Source organism: Urocampus carinirostris, chromosome 6 (assembly GCF_059441175.1).
Source record: "Urocampus carinirostris isolate Australia breed hairy pipefish chromosome 6, RoL_Ucar_1.0, whole genome shotgun sequence".
Classification (NCBI taxonomy): domain Eukaryota; kingdom Metazoa; phylum Chordata; class Actinopteri; order Syngnathiformes; family Syngnathidae; genus Urocampus; species Urocampus carinirostris.
In genome coordinates, this window is record NC_142354.1 from 29,297,677 (window position 1) to 29,313,821 (window position 16,145).

General features: G+C 37.3%; 1 protein-coding gene across 3 annotated transcripts in view; it reads left to right on the forward strand.

The window, feature by feature from the left end:
- Nucleotides 1-397: 397 nt before the first annotated feature.
- The window catches only part of LOC148364527 (inositol 1,4,5-trisphosphate-gated calcium channel ITPR1-like), an 86,991-nt gene continuing 71,243 nt past the window's right edge, over nt 398-16,145 (forward strand). For all 3 annotated transcript variants that reach the window (XM_088338667.1, XM_088338669.1, XM_088338668.1), the window contains exons 1-8: nt 398-605; nt 2,777-2,891; nt 6,911-6,981; nt 12,859-12,968; nt 13,609-13,695; nt 13,975-14,133; nt 15,227-15,325; nt 15,669-15,752. In XM_088338667.1, coding sequence (XP_088194793.1) covers nt 2,800-2,891; nt 6,911-6,981; nt 12,859-12,968; nt 13,609-13,695; nt 13,975-14,133; nt 15,227-15,325; nt 15,669-15,752 — 702 coding nt within the window. In that variant the 5' untranslated portion in view covers nt 398-605; nt 2,777-2,799. The remainder of the gene's footprint in view (nt 606-2,776; nt 2,892-6,910; nt 6,982-12,858; nt 12,969-13,608; nt 13,696-13,974; nt 14,134-15,226; nt 15,326-15,668; nt 15,753-16,145) is intronic.

A 16,145-nucleotide genomic window follows, 5' to 3' on the forward strand; every position in this document is an offset into this window, starting at 1 on the left:
CTAGTAGCAAAGTCGGGGTAAATCTTTTTTTTTACTTCGCAACTAGGACTTCCCACCTTAATTGTCATCCCAATTATATTTTCTCGGAACATTCTGACTTCTCACTTTAATTGGAACGCTTTAAGGTCGTATCTCGTACCATCCAAATGGGATGAATCCGACTTCTCAAGTTTTGGGAATGCACCATTAGTCTAAATTGCGCCTTCAGAGGCTGACAATGGTACTGTCAGTTTAAATATTATTATTTTTCGCAACTTACATTTGTTTTACATTTATGATATTTTAATCGAGGGTAAAAAAGTGACACTAAATGCATTTATTAAATGATTTAATTAATAGATCAAATAAAATAAAAATCCCAGTAGTCAACAGTGCCACCGAGCGGGAAGAAGCGGAAGTGAAGTGAAGCTCAAATGAGCGAGCTCAGAGCACCTCACCGCCCGTAGCACCGCGGAGAGATTTTCTTAAACGAGCCTCTTTAAAGTCACAAACCCTCGGCTTGTACTTATCATTTCTCGACCGAACGAGGGAAAAGTGGAGCTGCCGTCATGTTGTCGTAACTGGCACACAGTGAGACGAACATCCGAGCTTTCGCGGCCGCCGAGGTAAACTCTTCAACTTCTTCCTTTGCTTATCTTCATCCTCTTCTAGGCTAAGATAGAGCGCTCCATAAAAGGCTTAACGCGACTGCAGAAGTTCACCAGTTATCGTTTTGTAGTGCTATTCTTAGATTTAAAATAACAAACTGTTCGTTTCTCTGTCGTTTTTCCCCTAATCGCAGTTATATTTTTCTAAGAGTGCTAAGGTTGAGTTGATTGCCTGCACATCACTCCAGTTTGTTGTTGTTGTTGTTGTTTTTGTTTTTTCCTCCGTGCATTGAAAAGTCTTCATTTGATTCTGCGGGTGGACTTGTTGCAGGTGCACAATTTCCTGTTTGCAGTCCTAATTATTAACCAGTCAAGTTTAAAGCAGATGTTATCTACTGCTGAAACATGAACGTGCAACGCGCAAGGTGCAACACTTAATAGACTTAGCAATTATTGAAAGAATGCTAACTTTTTAAATCAATTCAACCAGGCTTAGAAACAGTGTCCTCATCACCAACGTAAACAGGTCAGAAAATATCTTACCTGTGCTTCGAGAAATCATATTTTATTTCTTTACTCTCTTTGCAAAATGTTGCAGCTAAATTTGTTGTACTGTTTTCTGTCTGATCTTGTTGTAAACAAAGTTCACTATGCTGTTATCAATTGCAATGAATTATAATTTAATTAATCCCGTCCATTCCTTTTGGATTAGGAATTCAAATTATTCAAGTTATTCAAGTCTTTTTAATTTTCCGCATTGCTATTTTAAAAGGTTTACCTTGCCCTCATGAATGTTTTAGATTAAAGGATGTTATCTATCCATCCATTCATTATCTGCACCGCTTATCTTCAGTAGGGTCGCGGGGTGCTGGAGCCCATCCCAGCTGTCTTCGGGCAGGGGACACCCTGAACTGGTTGCCACATAGAGGCAGAAAACTCACTTGCTCATTCACACCTAGGGACAATTTGGACCAGACAATTAACCTCACATGCATGGTTTTGGAATGCGGGGGGAAATTATCCGTGGAAGCATGAGGAAAACATGCAAACTTCGCTCAGGAAGGCTTGTAGATGGATTTGAACCCATGGCCTCAGAACTGTGTCGAGGAAGTGCTAATTCCCCAGCTGCCGTGCCTTCTCTAAAGGATGTTTTATGTACCATATTTTGGCTAAGGGCCATACAAAATACATTTGTCTTGTCTTGACAGTAACTATAGATCAATTTGAATTATCTTCCATGATGGAAATGCCTCTATAATTGTGTTGAATCAAGATACATTATTTTTATTGATATCAGAACCAAACGAGGCCAGAATTTGGCAAGTTTTATATTTACAAAATAAAATCATATTTTTCCTCAAAAATCTGATTACTTTTGAGAGCCGTTTTTTAAAAATATTAAAAAGACTTACTGCAAAACCGCACTGAGGGTGTTAAACTCCTTCACCTGTACCATTATTGCACATCATTGCACATGGGCTTGTGCAAGGATCCTTGTTTTGCTTTCATGATTCATGTCAAATATTCTTGCTAGGACTGCAAGGCGCCTCATTTGACTTGATTACACCTTTGTACTCTTATTTCTGAAGATTCTTTCCGGTTTTGCGAAATGTAGATACACCACTTATTTGTCACTTTTTACCTGTTGATTCTGCCTCATGCCCAAATCCAGCGCCAGTTATCATAAAAACAAACCAATAAATGTGCATGCTAGGATTTTGTTAACAATGGCCAAAGGAAATGATGTTTAAAGAAATAAAATAAACATCAAATAGATTCAATATACATCGTATATTAATCACAAACTTTTCTGTGTGCAGTCTGCATGGTTTCCCTGTGCTTGTGTGGGTTTCCTCTGGGCACTCCTGTTTCCTCCAATATTGCAAAAACATTCATGTCAGGTTAATTGGCCGGTCCAAATTGTCCCGAAGTGTGGATAAACGAGTGAGTTGTCTGTCTCTGTGTGCCCTGTAACTGGCAACCAGTTCAGGGTGTCCCCTTCCCACTGCCCAAAGATAGCTGGGATGGGCTCCAGATCTCTCGCGACTCAAGTGAGGATAAGAGGTGCAGGTAATGGATGGACGGATATATGAATCATTTTTATGGTAACCTTTCTTTTACTAATTTTGAAACACATTTTCAATTTTCTCAATCTTACTTTTAATGTATTGTATCTCGCTCTGCCATAGGTGTTCCCTGGTGAGCTACCATCATGTCCGATAAGATGTCTAGCTTCCTGCACATCGGGGATATCTGCTCCCTTTACGCAGAGGGGTCCACGAGTGGTTTCATCAGCACCCTGGGGTAAACATGTTTGACTGGTAGACGATGCTTGCCAAGGATGTGAGCAAAATTTGGAATGTGTGAGAAAAAGACCCAGACAACTCAACTTCTTTTTACGGCCAATATTAAGTCACATGGGTGGACAAATTTTACAGTATATTGATTGGCTTCAGGGAGGCTCAGCAATGTAAAGGTTCTAGAATAGAAGTTTTTTTTCCTCAATAAAGTCAATTATTCTTCTTTTATTTGTGGCCATGAACACAAAAACACAGATGCAAGAAAGAGTGGGACAGTAGCCTTTAAGAATGAATGTAAAAGGTCAAATGGTATGTACGCTTCTCACATTGATTTTATTAATAGTTCAAAACAAAGACATACACGTACAATCTATTATATTATGTTTTTAAAGGTCTGATAAAACAAAAAGTAGATCAGCACTTAACTGTGTGGGATTCAAAGAACAGCAACATGATTGGCTAATAGTGACTGATGTAATCAGCACATAATAGTCAAAATAATGAACAACATTGAGCTAAAATAACGAACGACCCTGGTACCCTAAGCAATCTACTTTTCAGGTGTCCAATACTAAAAATAAACCTACATTCCTCATCAGAACTAAGCAGAATAAAAAACCCGAAAAACATGATTTACTTATCAGCGGCACAGAGCAGGACTGAAAACTGAAGAAAGCTTTTACGGAGTAATATTGCCCTTTCATGTGGTCCACTTCACACACAGTGAAACCCTAACTATTTCCTAACTTAGAGGTTTTATGGGCCCCCAATAGTCCAAACACTGCACTTTGATGAATATTTTGATTGTAGAATACGAGTTAAGAAACAAAACCCATGTTTTTACCACGAATAACATCACAAATGCTCTGGCTTCAACTTAAAACCAATCACAGTTCACATGCTTTCTTATTAGTTGAAGTCTGAGCAAGTGAAATCACATTTATTTACATAGCCCTCAATCACAAAAAAATTCTCAAAGGACTGCACAGGATTACAATTACACAATTGCCTGATCTTAAACCAACATGCGGGCAAGGAAAAACTCAAAACCCAGCTTGAGGAAAAAGGAAAACCTTGAGAAGCGGCCTAACAAGTGCTAATCCCCCTTCCAGGATGACCAGGGTGGAATAGATTTAGCATTGAGTGACAGTACACAAACATAGTAGACATCAATAAAAGAGAACACTAGGTAACATGTTGAAGTTTGTCCGGAAATTGCATGACAGCAACGACGCCTCAAGCCATAAACTAGTCCAAAAAGTCCATAACAGCAACGCCGCAGCTTCCCATCTCTGCCGGCTGGACGATGCAGCAACTGTGATTTTATCTTTACGCTATGGTAGGCCTGGGCGATATGACAAAAATGATTATTACAATAAAACATTTCTTAATAATCCACATCAATAATTGTTGCGAGAAATATCACGACTGTCTTCCTTTCACATTTTAAGTCTAATTTTGGTCCCTGAGTAAAGTTTGACGAAATCCGATTGTGCTTCAACCAATCTTTAATGTCAGAACGAAGCCTCATGGTAAATGGTAAATGGTCTGTTTATATATCACTTTTCAAGACACTTTTGAAGTTATGGAAGACTTTACAATGTGCTTCACACTTACCCATTTACACACACACACTCACACACCAATGGTGACAAACTATTACACATTGTTTTACAAGTATGAGGAACATTAAACAAGTGAATACCTTCCCAGATAGGGAGCTGGTTACAGGGTTACACACATAAAGCCTTGCTAGCTGGCTCACTATTGGAAAGTTTTTTTTAATGGCCCAGTGCTCGTTGAACGTCCTTGAGCACTCGTTTGAAGCTGAATCATTTTTCATTTAGTGTATTCTAGCAGGCGATACCGTTTTAAATGGTGGAATAATGGTGTGTTGTGTTGCCTGTCTTGTTTAGCAAAGCTTGCAGTACATGTTGCCACTCTGTTTTTTATCGAGCTCTAAGTAGCCTAAATACCTCCAAACAACTGAAGATGGGGGGGCCTCTCCCGTCTCCGATTATTTTCCACATGTTGTGAGTGGGTATGCTGGCTGTTATTCGTTGTCTCTTCATTGCTCATTTTGACTGTGTTGTAGTCCTTCGGCTTTCACTGTGTGAGCCGCTATTACTGCAAAATGATTGGCTGGTCCTTGTTACCTTCTTCGTCTCGTGAATGTTGGTCAGGAACTTACGTTTTCATTGCATTAGCACCCTCATTTTCGTCGGTGTTTGGGCGGTGTAATTACAGTTTAGATTATCGACTTTTATCGGACGTTTTTATTATGTATCGGGGCACAAATTATATGATGATAGTTATCGTTATTATTTTGTCGCCCAGGCTTGCTCGCTAAAATTCTCAAAATGGCCACCCTTAAAGATGGGTTGATGTTGCCTCTTAACTCATGATTCACAAACACATACTGCTGTGTTTAGACTCCAGGGGAATCTTTGGCATTGACTTCTGCGTTGACTAAAATTGTGGTGAGACAATTCATCAACATTTTTTTATACTTTATAAAAATCGCTACTGTTGTGGGCCTGCTTGTTTTTGTGTTGGAAAGTGAGCTAATATTACCTTGACTCACACAATCTACTCAAGTCAACGTGTTGTGATCGGGTAGGTTTTTATTGACCGTAAATAAATAAAATTAATTAACAGTGTGTCTAGACCAGATGTCTAACCATAAATAAAAAGCAAATATTGATTGTTATAACCATTTCTTGGTAGCTCTGGTGGTTTCTTTTTGGGTAAGTTGCCTAAGCCTCGTTGAAACCTAAAGTGTTCTTGTTTCCTATTTAGTTCCCGTTTTGGTTTGGCGTTGAACTTGGATTCTGTCAAGTTCAGAGTTCCCGTTTTGGAATTTCACCTCCTATCCATGCCATTCCACGTTGATGAATAATTTCGTGGACCGATTTTTGTTCTCAGTCCACATGCATCTGTATGATCTTTGTTCGCCGATGGGGCCATCCTATCACCCCCTCAAAACCGCCAGTGGGTCTGTTCTGAGTGTCATTATAATTGTGAATGGAGCTATGTCATGGCGTCTCGCTTGGCAAAGGCCACACTCCTCTATTAATAATTGCGAGAAATGAACTTTTCTTTTAATCATTTTGTTAACTAACAGAGAATAACATTGCAGTATTGCCTATTTTTGAATCGTTAAAGCAGTCAGAACCGTCAGTGAGGGTGTTGCAGAATTGATTAAAAAATAGAATGATCTCTTGTACAAAGGCTAAGTTGGCTATAAAGACTTTGTATGAGGCATCTGCTGCGTTCTACATAATCCCACGCACATTGGAGTGCATACATTTGCAAAATTGTCATACCAGTTTTCTCAATGTGTAAATACCAACTCCACTACATTCTTTAAATGATCAACTGCATTCTTTACAATGAGTAGGTACTCTCTGAAGTTAAACACTCGCACCGTTGAAGGTTTTATGTGATCTTTTTGTTTATTGAGTGTTGCTACCGCTAGGGTCATAGGGGCACCACTTCCTGTGGTGAGTCTTAGGCAAGTACAGCCTGGTGGCGCAAGTACTTTTGTTATATTTACAAGAGAAAAATTCAAAAGTATTGCACATTGTTTGCGTTCACAATCCTTCAAAAATATACTATACTCATTATTATAGTTGTGGAATACTAAAGAGATTGTACCTGTATATATCATGTACTTGGAAGTTAAAAAAAATATATTTTTCTATTAATATAATTATTTTAAATCAATAACTACTGGGCTATGTTGAACTAAATCAAATTGTAGCAAAAAAAAAAATCAAAACCAAATCGAACTGATCTCTTGATTTAAAATAAAATCATGAAATTTGTAAAAATACCCTGCTATTTTTACTTGCAATTGAGCTTCATTGGGATAGTCCCCTGCTACATTCTATTACCAAAATGCATCTCAAAGCAAGTTTCTGGTTAGTTTTTCTCCAGTGACATCTTTTTTTTTTTTTGGTAATATGTCCTAAAAATTCCCTGCATCACATTAACAGTGTCGTAATGTGATTCAATCTGCAGCTTGGTGGATGACCGTTGTGTGGTCCAGCCAGATGCAGGGGATCTCAATAACCCTCCAAAGAAGTTCAGAGGTAAGAGGCACAAAGATTTCCCCCTCGAGGCTGAGGTCATCCACACTAAATACTGTGTGTTTATACTGAGAGCTCTGTGATAGGCGCTGCTTCATGTGTTGTCCTGCGTTTCTTTGGTGATGACCACAATACCTCAGCTTTAAAATGGGCGTTCTGCCTTATTGCAAAAATGAATTTAAAAAAAAATAAAAATGTTTTAATGTGAATAAATGAAGCATCCTTGGAAAGCTTTTCGTACTAAAAAAAAAACCTTGTGCCTCTGGTTTGAGTGTATTTGCTATAAATAGTTGCCATACAGGAAGTAGAATTCATGACCCTTGGTTCTCAGGCTGAAGGCTTGCATCTCTTGGGGAAAACTGACCCCGACATTGCACCAAGAGCATCTTGCATAATCTGTCAGTCATTTCTTTGCAAACAGCTGATAAAATATGTCCCTTTTAGGAAGATCACCAATCATATATTTAAAAGAGGTTTATACTTTTACATGTTCGAAAACAGTTCAAGCTAACTTTGAAGCAGCAAAGTAATTTCAAATAAGCTCAAATGATAATGATCTGCAGATTGATATCGTGTTGCTGCGGAAATGTAGATTGCAGTACGTTCTACATTAAGTCTCAGTTTGTTGATGTTTGATAATTGAAAGTCAAGGGTTGACATTTTCGTTTTGTTTATAAGCTTTGGTGTACTTTGATTCATCAGCACTGACTCAAAAGCCTGGCCACACCTTTTACATTACAACAACCATACTAGCAATTAAAGAAAGAGTATGCGTCACTGTTATTTTGGCGTTGGTAATTGGTAATCTGGCACCTACTGATATGGATTAATTCTATAGGCACTCAGCTGACCACTGGAAGAAAGCAAATATACTGGACGAAGGCATATTTTTTGCTAAGATAAAATTGGGCATTTTCTTGCAGCACACTAGACAAGGTCTCACGGCACACCAGTGTGCCCCAGCCCACTGAATTAAAACACTAAACTCATAGCACCCCTTTGACATGCACAAGTGCAAACAGTATATGGGCATTTTCGGCAGCCAACGTTTTCAAAGGAGGATTTTGCCCCTCACTTTTTTTAATCCTCTTTTTGGTTTGGTTTGAACAAATTTTTTGACACTAATACTCTATCACCTTGTTTTGTAACTCACTGTAGCAATCAATTGTGTCCTAGACATCAGAAGGTAGCCTCAATCTATTGTGATGGTTTTCTATCAGCAGCAATGTGTTCAATTTCCTTTTTTTTTTACTAATGCACAAGAAACAACCTGTGGTTGGTGAATTAATTGAATTTTATTTGGCATGTTCAAATTGTGTTTGTGAACACTCTTGAACACAGAGAATGAGTTCAAAGTGCCTTTGATAACTGCTTTGTCAGCTGCTCCTGATCAGAACGGCCCTTGATGTCAGTATGAGGTGACTCTTGATGTCAACCAGAAGGTGGAAAGAAGTGTTTGGGAGAGACCAAAGCAACTTGCTTTCTAATCTGTGTTTTCTATGTGATAACAATGTCCAAGCAGAATTGAATGCAGTATTTTTAATGTAATAGATTATGTATTTTATTTGTTGTTTTTAAATTGCATTTAATACACAATTATCAAGCACTAGCGTCAGGGTCTATGCTAACTGTGTCATCTGGCTCAACTGCTGTCACCACTGAGGTATGCTCAACATTTCCCCCTAATGTAAACACAAGCCCTCCTAATGTAATCAAACTTTCACTCATGCAGTCCATGAACTATATTTTACACTGACTCTGAAAAGAGTCCGGAGGAAGGCAATTTGTGACCATGCGCAAGGTACCAATAATCAATGGATGTCTATTTCTTGTGCACAACAAATTAGTTTATTGTCAGCCTGCCATGATACAAATTTTAATACTCATAGCTTCAGCCTGCGTATGATAATATCTTTGTAGAGGAGCATACATTCATATTTATTTTTCTAGTCTCTAAACCCAAAATTGGGATACAGTTTTCCAGTAAATCACCATTCCAAATTTGGTGCAAATCATGGATTTCTTCTCTACAAAGAGTGATTTTGGAGTGTCACTGCATTTGAATTTAAATGTCTTTTTTGTAATTGTTGACAACATACTGAGCATTGTTTCCAAAAAGATTAGACATGGAACCCCAAGTTAGACGTGTAATAAAGACTTTCAAGAGAAAAAACAATTTCAAAGTACTGTAGTTCTTGTAGACTGGCAAAAATTGTATTATGCATGAAGTATGCAAGATATGTCTGAAAAATTCTAAGCTCGATGTTACAAAGACTTTTTTCTTTTTCTGTATATTACTGTATTTGAACTGTGCTTTACATCACATTTCAAAATATTGTACAACTTTAAACCAATTTTAAAATAACTAATTCTGTAGCCTTATATTAATAGTCGTGACTTTGATCCTGGACTTTTCCTGGTTCGTTTTACTTTTGTTGGGATGTCCCCTAACTCCTGTAGTCTTGCAACGCAGCACAGTTCTTCCCAACACAAATCAGTGTTGCTCCCACAGTCTGCCGGTTAATTACCAGAAATAGACCTGTCTTTAGCGCATTCCTTTCCAAATAAGTCCAACATAAGTACATCGTTTTACTGGGATTCGAGTGGGAGACACCTTACTGGAAATGGCCAAGGTTACGATTGCAGCATATGCATATATTGTCATAGGTTTTCCCAAAATGATGAGATGCTTTCTCCAATTTTAAAGAGGTTTAGATGTTTGAAGTGGGTAGCAGTTTATACTATCCAGATCTTGGAGGATGTTTTTGTCTTTAAATAGAATATATTATTTCATGCAATGTGTGTTTCTAGGTCTATTGCCAGATGTTGTTCGAGAGTTGGTCACACTACTGCAATATGAGGAAACATTGCTATCAAATGGAATTTGAGGAATATTTTTATGGCCATGTTCTAGATGTTATTGTTATTGTAGCACATCAACATGATCCTTTTGGTGCATCAACGTGCTCAATTAACAGATTGAAAACTCTAGTGTGTAAAGCTTCCAGCGTTCTCTAACGATCATTAAAATGCTATGGGTTGAAGTGTGGGATGGTGGCTAACTTCCCTTTTTACACTTCCACCAGACTTAATAAGAAAATTAGTCTTTACTTTTATAGCTGAGTGTGTTAACATAAGACCACTTTCACCCTTTTATGCTATATTACTTTGCAACACACCACAACTTTGTGTTAATCCTTGTGTGAAAAAAAGACATTTTGATTTGGTCATATTTAATATGTTTATGTATATTTTATGATTTCTTAGAAGTCATTCATGTCCTCTTGTACTACATCTAGAGTAATTATTCCAATTAGTAAAATGTTTTCTACATTCCAAGAATGTCAAAAATTCCTGGAGCTACAGTACATGGCACTGGTTTGCGCCCAGCAGTTCTCCTGCCCTGTGACCGCTAAAGGAATTTCGAGCCCAGTTTCAGTGCAATTAAAGAAACGTGTATTTTCGTAGTTTACTTAAATTCTAAACAATACGAGGTTGATGCATCTGATCATGTTGACTTCACGTTTTAAAAAAATTGTGTATTGATGTAGTTCTATTGATGGGCATTTATTACACTAAAGTTCCCAATTGGAAGCAAAATCCATCACTTGGCGGTAAATATTATCAAAGAAAGATGTACAGATAGTTCACATCCAGTAGATGCAAATGTCACTTCCATTTTCCTGCAGCCTATTTTACTCCGTCTCCCTAAGCTTAACATTCTTTCACTGTCTTCCTGCCTTCCTTGTTTTTTGGCCTTCTTCCTCTTTTTCATTGTTTTTGAAAGTGTATTTCAAATCATTTAAAATAAACTTGATCTTATTTAGTCATGGGTGGAAAACAATTTGCAGTGGCAGAGGGTGAATTAACATTGGAAATTTGGGGCAATCGTAGCAGCAAAGAATGAATAGAAGATTAAGGGACTAAAAGATAGGGAATCCCCACCCTCTTTTTTTCTCCTCTTCTCTTGGCTGCCCTTATTTGGAAATGTTGCTGCAACCAAAGCTAAGAGGAGAGACTGCGAGTACAGGAGAAAGACAGTTCAGTTTTTCTTCTCTTGCTCATTCTCCCTTCTCACACCCTCAAAATAGAAGACTAGTCTAAGAAGAGCTAAAATCTGTTATAATGCAACTGAAAAAGAAACTTCTGCAGTCCAAAAAGGAACAGTGCACAGATCAAATACGTGTCCTCACTGTGCATGCAAATGAGATGATGGCTTCAACGCTATCTATGAAAATGAGTTGCACGCTCACTGATATGGAATTGATCTCTCGGACTGACCTCACTGCTGTGGCTTTGTGCTCCCTTGTCTCATACATGCTTGCACGCCCTAGACAGATTGCAACCAAATGTTTCTTATCTTGTAAAAAAAAATGGTTGCATAAACAAAACACTAACATACATTTGGATTTTCGTCATCAACCTCTCAAGTGCTTCTAATTTCATTCATGGTGAATATATTTTAAGTGAACGCTAAACAGACAAAAATATCTGCAGTGTAACAAATGAAGTCGATCTACTTAAGTTGTTTTTAGTTTGATCAAGCAGAGCGACCGGGCTGGGGGCCAGTAAAACATGTGCTTTAAAATATTTACATCAATCAAGGTGTTGGATCAAATAGAAGATTGGATTCAGCTGCTTGGGCTGGTTCAGAGTCGGGCGCTGTTGCATACAATTTGGCCGCCAGAGACGGCACGAAAGCAGATGTTTTTTGATATTGTTTGGTATCCCACAATTTCTGTAGGAACAGACTGAGGGACAGCTTCCTCCCCAGAGCTATCAACACACTAAACCACAGTTTTGGAACACAGTTTTATGTGTAATATTCCGGTTATAAGTGCAATATCCCTGTTGTGTATAGTTTTTGTTTTAGACTGAATATTTTTTTAGAGGTTAATAATATATATTTTTATATTTATTATATTTAATATTCCATACTTTGCCAACTTGAGTGCAACTCTTACTTCTTTCTAGAAACACAATGATAATAAAAGGGATTCTTTATCTGATTTATTCGGGGTGCCTTGACATGAAACCTAGCTAAGGACACTAAAGGAGACCTACAGTAGAATTGTGTCCTTTTTCACTAAATTCGGTTCATCAGTTTCGGAGCTTATAAGTCAGATACAAACAGATACACAAATCGGAAATCATAAAGCAGTTTTAAAAAGAAGGATTTGGATTTAGATATTGATTAGATAGATGAGTGAACTTGATCAAAAAACATTCATGCCCTTGAAGGAAACGGGCAGTCAGTTAGTTAGAAGCATGGTCAAATCATATCTTGAGTATGAGATGGTTTGCATTATTTTTTGTTTCCCTTGTTTACTTTAATGAACATATGAAATATTTTTGTGGATTGAGATTAATTAAAAAAAAAACAAGGTGGTCGGTGGCTCTTCTGCCTATTCAGTAGAACTAATGTGTGTGTGTGTGTGTGTTTTTTTTTTTAAATACAGGTCAAAAATTGTGTTCGCAATATGCTGTTGACTTACCATTCTGATTAAATGCATTAGAGTGCCTAAAGGACTCAGTTTGTGAATATCAACAAAAGAGCTTCTGGGCATTGGGATGTCTGCAAAATGGGGCCTATATATATATATATATATATATATATATATATATATATATATATATAAGCAGACTTATTTTTTCCTCTGCTTAGTTCAAATACCACAAGGCAATATTAATCAAAATGTTGCGTTTACAGACGTGTGGGTACTTTAAACATATTGTAACAAGGCTTTTTTTTCCCAAAGTAATTTGCATACATATATTTGGAAAACTTTCTACCTCATTTCACTATCTGTTTTTGTTCCTTTGTTATTATTCTTTTTTAAAGTAATTGTGTCCCTTTGCATACTTTTTTGCTCCGCGAAGACTGTCTCTTCAGACTGTGTCCTATGAACCGCTACTCAGCCCAAAAGCAATTCTGGAAAGCTGCCAAGCCTGGAGGGAACACAGACACAGTGCTTCTCAACAAGCTCCACGTAAGTGTGACAGCACTTCGGCCTCTCAGTCATCACTTTGGCCAAAGACGCACCACCCCAAACTGACTGCAAAGCTCAAACTCTCAACACAAGGACAGCAGAATTAAACTACTTTTGCATCATTATTTGGTGGTTTTGAGCGGGTTTTAGCTTAATGTACTAAATTCTAGTTTGTCTATTGGAATTCAGGATTTTCCGCACTTCTACTTTTTCATGAAATAAAATCTTTTATAGACCACTATCAAGGCTTTTTTTTTTTAACTTTTTTTCCCTGCACACTTTGTTCCCCACTGTCTTAGCTATCACATCATGATACTTTTTTAAACCAATTGGCAATCTGAAGACACTCTCATAAAATCAAACATTACGTTTAGAATGTTAACAATGAAGAAATTTCAACCTTATTTATTTAACGTTTAAAAGAGCCTTTGAGAAAGTAATTATTTACTCTGCTGGACATTCATCTATCATTTTAGACTTAATTTTAGAGTTTATCCTTTAACTGTGTAGAAAATGGGCCAACTGTGTCTTGTCAATGGCGTGTGTGTGTTCTGTCTGTGTCGACTAATGCAGTGAATACCAGAAAGATTTAGCATCACTGCTTTCAACGAGATCCCCCTCTTTTCTGCCCTTTTTTTAGCATGCAGCTGACTTGGAGAAGAAACAAAATGACTCTGAAAACAAGAAGCTGCTTGGAACAGTAATTCAATACGGGAATGTTATTCAGGTTTGTCATGAGCAGTTGGCTTTATTTGAGATAGGATAGATACCATTTGCAACTAATGTACTTTAAGAAAAGAACTGCTCTATTTGCATCATTTACTGGTTACTTCTTATTTCTTATTCAAGAATACAAAAAAATATTCAAATCTAGTAGTATATTTAAGTTTAAATGCAATATTAATATCATGAAGCCATGTAAAAGGAAATGTTTTAATCCACAACACTGAAATTGACAGCAAAAGGGAAAACATAGATCAAAAGTCTATTTTCTTTTCCTTATTAGCTCCTCCACCTAAAGAGCAACAAATACTTGACAGTGAACAAGCGCTTGCCAGCACTCCTGGAGAAGAACGCTATGAGGGTGATGCTGGACCCAGCAGGAAATGAAGGCTCCTGGTTTTACATCCAGCCCTTCTACAAGCTGCGTTCCATCGGGGACAGCGTGAGTCCAAAATTACACATTGGGAATATCACTGCGGGATTTTGTGCTAGTTGGATTGAATAAATGAGTGTTCTCAGCACAATCGTTAGTAAACCTTTGCAGAGAGTCAGTGTGCAATAAAACTTAGCTCAAATAAAGCTTAAATGTTGGGTCAATTGCCAATAGTGGCAACCCATAAACGAGAGAACATTGAATCCAATTGTCTTTACTGTAATCAACAAGAACATAGTTAACATTGTATGCAACATTATTAGACATGGCACTCTAGGGTAAACACGTAACAAAGACTTTAGAAAAATAAGATAAAAGACTCTCAGGATAAATAGACAAAATGATTTACAATGTAGTGCTTAGACTGACAAAAGTTGCAATAGTAGTGCAATGACAAACGGAATCATAACAATAGTTTAATGTAAAGCAGTTATATAACATTAAGCGGCTACAAAACTTACCAAATAAGTAACAAAATATATGATTTTTAGTTGTGTGCGCGCACGTTTGGGGTTGAAATGGCCCTGGGAAGGAAACATTGGAAGAAGAGAAGAAGCGAGCAATGTCTTATTTTGTAAAAGTCATTTTCATCACACCTTCAGCCCATAAATTTGTTGCATCCCTCACATAAAAACTACAATATAGTGTGTAGATGTTTCTTGTTTCCTTTCCCTTTGCACAGTGTGATAAAGGGAAACTAACAAAGATTAATGGGAAACACATACTTCTCAAATCTTTTAAAACTAAGACAAACATTTTAATTATTGTTTTATTTTTTTGCATTTACTTCAAACCAGGCCACCATTTGTCTTAAAAAAACCTTTAATGTCATCCCCTTCATTGCCTAAATCGAACTCTTCCAGCCTAAATTTGGATTTTACCTGGTCACGAATCTCTTGTTGGCACTGAGGCAATAAGAAGTTCTCGTAAGCTCCTCCAAGGCTCATTTTCGCTATTGCGGGATGTCTGATTATTAACTTAAGCCTTTTTTGTCAACCCACTGCATTTGACACATCTCCAAATGCAATAAAACTATGAAAACATATTGACTTCACTGTTGGCTACTATCAGATACTTAATTTACTTTATTGTGTGATGACAGGTGGTGATTGGCGACAAGGTAGTCTTGAACCCGGTCAACGCTGGCCAGCCGCTCCATGCAAGCACACACCAACTCGTGGACAACCCAGGATGCAATGAGGTTTCTTTCCACATCTTATTTCAAGTCTTTCGATTATTCTGTGGGCATGTTTGGCTGCAGGGAATCTATTTTTAACACATTACAGCTGCATGGTTATCAACCACAGATAGCACCACTTCTCACTCTGTACTCACAGTGTTGTGACTTTTCTCAAACCTTTATTTGCACTAAAATATGTTTATGGTTCCAATGTAAGTAACTGTCCTTGGTTCCCTGTACAAATGGATGTAACTTTTGGGGTTATTTGCTTTTATGAATGAATTTATGTATTGGAAATTGATGTATGTATTAGGTATTTTAAGAAAAAAACTTTACTTACACTTGCTCATTATGTTTTTATTAGGTGAATTCAGTCAACTGCAACACAAGCTGGAAGATTGTCTTGTTCATGAAATGGAGTGACAATCAGGAGATCATCTTAAAAGGCGTATGTTGAAAGGCAACTCACTTTTTTTCAAGTTTTTTTTCCCTTTTAACTGCACTCGAAAAAATACGTACGTCATGGCCATTTCAATGAATTGTTTTACTATATATAAAATTTGAACTGAAGATTTTTTTACTCATATTTATCTAGTAAAATAAAAAAAACGAATCTTAAGTAAGATAAATATTAACATAAAAAATGTAAAGATTGAAATTATGTGCCATATAGTCAATTTAGCACATCTTATTTTCCTACTAAAGCAAGTTCAAGAATATGTATAGATCAGGGGTGTCAAACTCATTTTAACTCGGGGGCCACACAATATAACAAACACTCTTTTGGGGGCCGGACTAGTAGATGAGAGAGAGAGAGAGAGAGAGAGAGAGAGAGAGAGAG